This window comes from Aedes aegypti, unplaced genomic scaffold, assembly GCF_002204515.2.
Source record: "Aedes aegypti strain LVP_AGWG unplaced genomic scaffold, AaegL5.0 Primary Assembly AGWG_AaegL5_hic_scaff_694_PBJ_arrow, whole genome shotgun sequence".
Taxonomy (NCBI): Eukaryota; Metazoa; Arthropoda; class Insecta; order Diptera; family Culicidae; genus Aedes; species Aedes aegypti.
In genome coordinates, this window is record NW_018736378.1 from 2,166 (window position 1) to 10,952 (window position 8,787).

Below are 8,787 nucleotides of genomic sequence, written 5' to 3' on the forward strand. Positions count from 1 at the left end.
TGTTTTTGTTTTTGTTTTTTTTTATCTCGGGTTATTTTGCTCCGTCGCGAAAATATTCCTTTTGCTAGATTTTTCTAAGTGTTTTCAGGGTTGCTGTTTTCACTTTCGTTTGCTGATTTGGGGAGAGGAAGGGACAGGGGCACATCAATCTCAGTGGACATCCGAAAGTCCCACGCTGATGAAACTTGCACTAATATCGGAGCGAATATTTTATCAATCGTGGTAATCCCACCAATCTTTTTCGTAGCCTTCGTGCACATGGTCAAGTAACACTTTTCGGGCGTTTTTCCGCAAGTATCTAAAATGAATATTGATTTTTTTACAAATGAAACTCAAGAAGCAAATTTTCAATTTACTTACCGATATTTATCTTGAACCTTTTGTTTGATGTCGGCAAAGATTTTCCGACGTAATATCACGTTCCAAGTACTTCGGGACAGCTTTTCCGTGGCCGTTTCCAAATCCTTTCTGGTTGTCCTCAAAGATAAGCGACTGATTATTTTTACGCAGATAGTAAGCAAACACATAGGTGCACATCAGCGTTTGGCGACACTGGCAAAGGAATATCAACGCTTTCTTCAGAAATTGAACCTACGTCATAGGGATAAGGTTTACCAGTGGATTAGTATTGATGGTTTATAACGGCAAAACAGTCAGTTTTACCTCAATCCATGACATGTTATGCTGCTGCAGTTTCTTCCATTTTAGCCTTAACCGATGCATAGAGTTTATGCTCAAACTTCCAGCGACTGCATGTGGTTCATGTAACGGTTTGTAGTAATGTAAATATCTATAAAGCAAAAATACAGGGACGTAACGCAACTGACCACAAATATTTAAAGAATCAATTATTCTAAGATCCTCATTTTATCCTCAAAAACCTAACTATGAGGTAACCAGATATTTTTGGATAATAAGTTTGAAGTATTGCTTCGGGAAGCCTAAGCAAATATGCTCGTTTTTTTCGTGGCGCCGGATGAATACGTTTTTTGTGTATGTTGTCTTTTGATTCCGTTACATGCCCATGTGAAGCGAGTGACGGAATCAAGATCAATCGTGTTCGGTTCGTGTTGTGCGAGTGTGAAAAAATATTTCGTGTTCAGTCGAGGATGGATTGTCAACTGGTGAGCTTCGTTCATGCTTATGATAAACATTTTTATCGTGGAACGTTACGTTTATGTAATTTTCAAACAAACTTTATATGTACTTGTTTTAATTATGAATCCGTGGTTACGGCCACAACCAGCCGAGTGGAAGTTTAACAACTACCGAAAAGGCTAAACATTACATATAATTTGCAATTGGATTAGATGGACAAATTGATGTGAAGATTTGCGAAAAAGTTACACGTCTTCTCAGTGAGAATCGAACTCACGACTCCCCGATCTCTAGTTGGGGCGCGTTAACCACTTCGCCATGAGAGGACTCATGAACGCAGAAGTAACCTGAATTCGATTTCAGCTCCAATAATCACGTGGTCCTCTTTCGCAAAGTGCACCTCTTTCGGAAGAATTAGATGCCCATCCAAACACAACGCTTTCTATATATATCCAATGCCTAGCCCGAGAGCGCATTATTTTTTAGATATAGGAATAGCACACTACACTAGCCAGCAACTGCGCTGGCTGAGGTTTCTATTGTGTGGGCTTCCAATGGGTCGCGACGTTCTCAAACGAACCGGTTACGGAACATGGAGTCCGTTGCTCGATAAATACTTGTTTTTAATTATGAATCGTGGTTTACGGCCACAACCAGCCGAGTGGAAGTTTAACAACTACCGAAAAGCTAAACATTACATATAATTTGCAATTGGATTAGATGGACAAATTGATGTGAAGATTTGCGAAAAAGTTACACGTCTTCTCAGTGAGAATCGAACTCACGACTCCCCGATCTCTAGTTGGGGCGCGTTAACCACTACGCCATGAGAGGACTCATGAACGCAGAAGTTAACCTGAATTCGATTTCAGCTCAATAATCACGTGGTCCTCTTTCGCAAAGTGCACCTCTTTCGGAAGAATTAGATGCCCATCCAAACACAACGCTTTCTATATATATCCAATGCCTAGCCCGAGAGCGCATTGTTTTTTAGATATAGGAATAGCACACTACACTAGCCAGCAACTGCGCTGGCTGAGGTTTCTATTGTGTGGGCTTCCAATGGGTCGCGACGTTCTCAAACGACCGGTTACGGAACATGAGTCCGTTGCTCGATAAATACTTGTTTAATTATGAATCGTGGTTTACGGCCACAACCAGCCGAGTGGAAGTTTAACAACTACCGAAAAGCTAAACATTACATATAATTTGCAATTGGATTAGATGGACAAATTGATGTGAAGATTTGCGAAAAAGTTACACGTCTTCTCAGTGAGAATCGAACTCACGACTCCCCGATCTCTAGTTGGGGCGCGTTAACCACTACGCCATGAGAGGACTCATGAACGCAGAAGTTAACCTGAATTCGATTTCAGCTCAATAATCACGTGGTCCTCTTTCGCAAAGTGCACCTCTTTCGGAAGAATTAGATGCCCATCCAAACACAACGCTTTCTATATATATCCAATGCCTAGCCCGAGAGCGCATTATTTTTTAGATATAGGAATAGCACACTACACTAGCCAGCAACTGCGCTGGCTGAGGTTTCTATTGTGTGGGCTTCCAATGGGTCGCGGACGTTCTCAAACGACCGGTTACGGAACATGAGTCCGTTGCTCGATAAATACTTGTTTTAATTATGAATCGTGGTTTACGGCCACAACCAGCCGAGTGGAAGTTTAACAACTACCGAAAAGCTAAACATTACATATAATTTGCAATTGGATTAGATGGACAAATTGATGTGAAGATTTGCGAAAAAGTTACACGTCTTCTCAGTGAGAATCGAACTCACGACTCCCCGATCTCTAGTTGGGGCGCGTTAACCACTTCGCCATGAGAGGACTCATGAACGCAGAAGTTAACCTGAATTCGATTTCAGCTCAATAATCACGTGGTCCTTGAGCTGAAATCGAATTCAGGTTAACTTCTGCGTTCATGAGTCCTCTCATGGCGAAGTGGTTAACGCGCCCCAACTAGAGATCGGGGAGTCGTGAGTTCGATTCTCACTGAGAAGACGTGTAACTTTTTCGCAATCTTCACATCAATTTGTCCATCTAATCCAATTGCAAATTATATGTAATGTTTAGCTTTTCGGTAGTTGTTAAACTTCCACTCGGCTGGTTGTGGCCGTAAACCACGATTCATAATTAAAACAAGTATTTATCGAGCAACGGACTCATGTTCCGTAACCGGGTCGTTTGAGAACGTCCGCGACCCATTGGAAGCCCACACAATAGAAACCTCAGCCAGCGCAGTTGCTGGCTAGTGTAGTGTGCTATTCCTATATCTAAAAAATAATGCGCTCTCGGGCTAGGCATTGGATATATATAGAAAGCGTTGTGTTTGGATGGGCATCTAATTCTTCCGAAAGAGGTTGCACTTTGCGAAAGAGGACCACGTGATTATTGAGCTGAAATCGAATTCAGGTTAACTTCTGCGTTCATGAGTCCTCTCATGGCGAAGTGGTTAACGCGCCCCAACTAGAGATCGGGGAGTCGTGAGTTCGATTCTCACTGAGAAGACGTGTAACTTTTTCGCAAATCTTCACATCAATTTGTCCATCTAATCCAATTGCAAATTATATGTAATGTTTAGCTTTTCGGTAGTTGTTAAACTTCCACTCGGCTGGTTGTGGCCGTAAACCACGATTCATAATTAAAACAAGTATTTATCGAGCAACGGACTCATGTTCCGTAACCGGTCGTTTGAGAACGTCGCGACCCATTGGAAGCCCACACAATAGAAACCTCAGCCAGCGCAGTTGCTGGCTAGTGTAGTGTGCTATTCCTATATCTAAAAAATAATGCGCTCTCGGGCTAGGCATTGGATATATATAGAAAGCGTTGTGTTTGGATGGGCATCTAATTCTTCCGAAAGAGGTGCACTTTGCGAAAGAGGACCACGTGATTATTGAGCTGAAATCGAATTCAGGTTAACTTCTGCGTTCATGAGTCCTCTCATGGCGAAGTGGTTAACGCGCCCCAACTAGAGATCGGGGAGTCGTGAGTTCGATTCTCACTGAGAAGACGTGTAACTTTTTCGCAAATCTTCACATCAATTTGTCCATCTAATCCAATTGCAAATTATATGTAATGTTTAGCTTTTCGGTAGTTGTTAAACTTCCACTCGGCTGGTTGTGGCCGTAAACCACGATTCATAATTAAAACAAGTATTTATCGAGCAACGGACTCATGTTCCGTAACCGGTCGTTTGAGAACGTCGCGACCCATTGGAAGCCCACACAATAGAAAACCTCAGCCAGCGCAGTTGCTGGCTAGTGTAGTGTGCTATTCCTATATCTAAAAAATAATGCGCTCTCGGGCTAGGCATTGGATATATATAGAAAGCGTTGTGTTTGGATGGGCATCTAATTCTTCCGAAAGAGGTGCACTTTGCGAAAGAGGACCACGTGATTATTGAGCTGAAATCGAATTCAGGTTAACTTCTGCGTTCATGAGTCCTCTCATGGCGAAGTGGTTAACGCGCCCCAACTAGAGATCGGGGAGTCGTGAGTTCGATTCTCACTGAGAAGACGTGTAACTTTTTCGCAAATCTTCACATCAATTTGTCCATCTAATCCAATTGCAAATTATATGTAATGTTTAGCTTTTCGGTAGTTGTTAAACTTTATATGGTTCGTCAGTAAAAGCGTCGACATAAACTCCAATACCTGTTTCATATAAATGTAATATACACATGAATCTATGACAAAAGGTCGAAAGGACAAAAGGTCGAAGGGACAAAAGGTCGAAAGAACAAAAGGTCGAAGAACAAAAAAGAAGGGATAAAAGGTCGAGAACGTATTTTCAAAGAAGGAAAAAATTCCCACCAAGCATATCATTTATGACCTTTTGTCCTTTCGACATTTATCTTTCGATCTTCTGTCCTTTCCACCTTTTGTCTTTCGACTGTTTGTCCATAAACCATTCGTATGGAGATATTGTTGAAATATTTCACTGAAATATTTCATCAAATTTGTAGGAAATTATGGTCAATTGCAACTCCGACTCTGGAAGTTGTAATTATTCTTTAAATCAAGGCCTATAAAACCAGCGATTTTTTTATGTGAATACCATTTATTCAAGCTCTTCGGAATTTGAATCAAAGTGTTCGGCATTTGAAGCAAAATGTTGTTCAACAGTTTTGCCCAAAATTGATAGTTAATATTGATTTACCGTAATGCCGAGAAGAAGAAGATAAATCTAGCGAAGCAATTAAAAGTTAAGCAAATTTCTGTGGATTCTTGGTTTTTAGGAACGTTTAAAGGTACTTTAAGCCTTAGATGCTCGAAATATGAGTCAAAACGGTAAGCGGAAAGTCCCACTCCTTACACATTTGGATCGAAGCGTAATTCTTACCAATAGGGCGATATTCAAAACTTAAAAGGCAATAGATGGCTCTTTTTCAGTTGTAGTAAAAACGAAATCCTGAGCAAATAAAGCACCACGTAAGATGAACTAAACACGAAAAGTTATGTATTCACTTTACACTTGATTTCTAATCACTACTTTTTTGATCCAGTTTCCTAATTGCAAGTAATTAACGTTTTTCATTATTTTTCATACGTTTTGACAGTTCTCCGACTACCATTCTTCTATGCGCTTGTGTCGAAAGTTTGAAAAAATTGAGAATCCAGCGTAGCGCGGTCAGTGGGTGAATTACAAACAACAGTGTCGTCGCTCGGCGGCCAGTGAAAGAAACTGAATGTTCGAAAGGTTGTTGCCTGTACTTTTTGCCGCTAGCGCCAACTGTTAGCGGTTAAGAACAAAATAAACAGTCGTTACCCTATTCCGATCAATCACGGAGTAGCAACCATTAAATTGTCCTACAAATCTTCAATAAACGACAAATTATTCAAACAGCATTATCTCCGAATAGTAAACGAACTTACATTATCAATTCATCTTATTCCACAGTCACAAATCTACACATTTTACTCTGAAGCTACTCGGTTTCAGTGTTGCTCAGACTCATTTCCCCGAAAATAACTTTTTCCGAACTACGAAGCCACGAACTACTACAACCATGCTCTATCCTCCTAAGATAGAAAAGCAGATGGTTAAGCTTGAGTACTGCACACAAAATCGATCAATTTTGATCCCAGAGAGCCACAATTCAAGTTTCGGTGAAATGAAATGAGTGAGTGAGTGAGTGCGAATCATTTCACCGAAACTTGAATTGCGGCCCACCGAGATCGAAACTGTCGGTGCAACGCACAGTTATAACAGTTCATGGCTTCACAATTCGAATTTCGGGGAAATGAGTCTGGTCAACACTGCTCGGTTTTCACTTTTGGGACGTTTAAATTACGAATTTACAAAACGACTTAAGGATTATAGAATGAAGCCACAACTCGAATTTTCAAGAGCACAAGACAGCCATCTGTTCAAGAGAAGCAAACAGGGCTCGGCGTTGAAAATTTATACCATTGGTCACCACCAGCAAGCAAGCAATTTGATTGATTTTCAACGCAAACGGTTGTCAGATTCTCCAGTCTTGTGCACTTGAAAATTTAAAGTTTGGCTTCGTTTTATAATCACCTTAAGTCAAATTTTCAACTTTCGCGCCCAAACCACTATTATCACCACATTGTTATACAGAGAGACAAAATGACTCAACCAGGAATCAACACAAAACACTACTTAAGTCGATTTTACACTGGTACAAAATGTCATAAGTAATTTAATAAAACGGTGTATTATTTTGTCATGAAACTCCGTTTTTGAGCGCGAGTTTATTGCAGCCAAAATTCACACGGCGAAAAAAACGTTTTAAAACAGTTTTAAAAGATAAGTTGTGATTCTTCTTAATTTTTTTAAATTCAGATCGCTTTTACACAAATCGACAAAGTGTAAGATACCTATCCTCTACTAAGAATGCCTTCAAAATTATACGTTAGACATGGCTGGCTCCTGTGGAAATTCGAGATCTGGTACATATCTCGTTGGATCCAAGGAGAGATCTTTATGATAGAAACGATCTCTCGCAAAAATTGATTGTATCCAACCAAAAAAATAATGACAACTTCAAACAAGTATCTTCCCAGGAATCCATCAAAGTTTTTGACAAGAATGTCGTCAAGAGATAAATAAAACTCGGCTCGAGAATACCAAAAGGACCTTGCCATATATTCATCCATCAAAATTCTCCATAAATTTACTAAGGATCTCACACTGAGAATGCCAGGACAAATTCACTGTAAATCTCCATAAGTTTATACAAAGTCTCGTGAATCTCGTGGAGACTTTGTCATAAATCAAAGATTAGTCAAATTAGAAATCAAAAAAAAAATCTCCAAGGATCTGTATTAGTTCCTCCACGAATCCGTTAAATAGCAATTCTTAGTAATTGTGTCCAGAAGTTTATTGGGACAGCATTTTGATCTCCGAATAAATTTCCCAAAAATCTTTAAGTTTGTCTGTGCTTCAAGCTTAGCTTTTCATCAACAGCTATAAATTTGCTCAAACTTTGAAGAAAAAAATAGTTACATAAAAAAAGTTGAAAAGCATAAAACGAGTAGTTTTTTAATATACCTAACTCGAATCCGACCAAAATGTCAATCAGGCCCCTCAATTACTCTTGGTTTCTGGAAACTTTCTAGTGTTTGGACAGCGATACAGGTTATACCATATAAAACTTACTACTATAATATTTACCTGGCCAATGATGATCTGAATTTTTCCTGAGCATCACGAGCAGCACGAGCCTCATCTTCATCGTATCGATTACAGTTGTACCAGGAAGAACCATGCGGTTCCCAAGATCCCAAGCACACCCAGCAGAAATCGTACTTGCAGTTTTGATTTTTACAAACCTACCATTGAATACAAATTGAAAATTCAGCCAATACAGCAGACCAATCTCTCAACAAGCTACTTACCATATGGTTACAACCACCATCCTTTTCGATCGTTACGTTACACTTCGGACACTCCTTGGTGTTGGCCGCAATCCAGTTGGATGTTTCGGAATCGTCGTCACACTTTTTGATCCACTTCCTCAGTAGCCGACACTGTACCGGATCGTGCCAGTTTTCACCACACTCGAAGCAGAAAACGTGGTTACATTTGCAGATGACCGGACGGGCATCTACGTACTGTACTTTGATGGCGTAGGTACAATCCGCCGAAGTACACCAGCGAAGCAATCGGTTACACTTGAGGAGTAAAAACAATGTTAGATTAGATAAATGGTAAAAACGAACTCCCATCGGTTACTTACTTCAACGAAACTGTTGGTTATTAGATGTTGATACTTCAGCTTCACTCGTGGATCTTGAACTAATCGCATAACGGTCACGTCGTCCACCAGTATGTCACATCCATGAGCGGCACAAGCAATCGACTGGCCCAGGCCTTCCTCTACGATTTTGGTGGTCAGGTACTCTTGCCAGCATTGCGTACAGAAACGGTGACCACATTCCAACCCAGTCATCATCTGTATCGTGACAAATGGAACGGTATTTGAGAAAGGTAAAAACACTTAATGCAAGGAATATTCAGGATGTACACATATTTTGTGTAAGTTTCACATTTCACTGAAGATTTCTTTTAATTTAATACATGTGGAAATGTTTGATATGTATTGTAAATCATCACTTTGTGTCAAATTAAGTAAGACGTGAAAATCAGCTTAGGAACTATTTTTATGGTTTTATAAAAATCACGTATTTTATTTGTGTATCCC

The 8,787-nt window shown here is 40.0% G+C and overlaps 1 protein-coding gene across 1 annotated transcript; it reads right to left on the reverse strand.

Annotated features, from left to right (window-relative positions):
* Positions 1-366: 366 nt before the first annotated feature.
* Positions 367-8,560, reverse strand: LOC110681306 (potential E3 ubiquitin-protein ligase ariadne-1-like). Its single transcript, XM_021857063.1, has 5 exons — positions 8,323-8,560; positions 7,982-8,257; positions 7,758-7,915; positions 664-790; positions 367-591 (listed from the first exon to the last, which is right to left on the reverse strand). The coding sequence occupies exons 1-5, from the start codon at positions 8,536-8,538 to the stop codon at positions 367-369; spliced, it is 1,002 nt and encodes a 333-aa protein (XP_021712755.1). The 5' UTR covers positions 8,539-8,560.
* Positions 8,561-8,787: the final 227 nt, after the last annotated feature.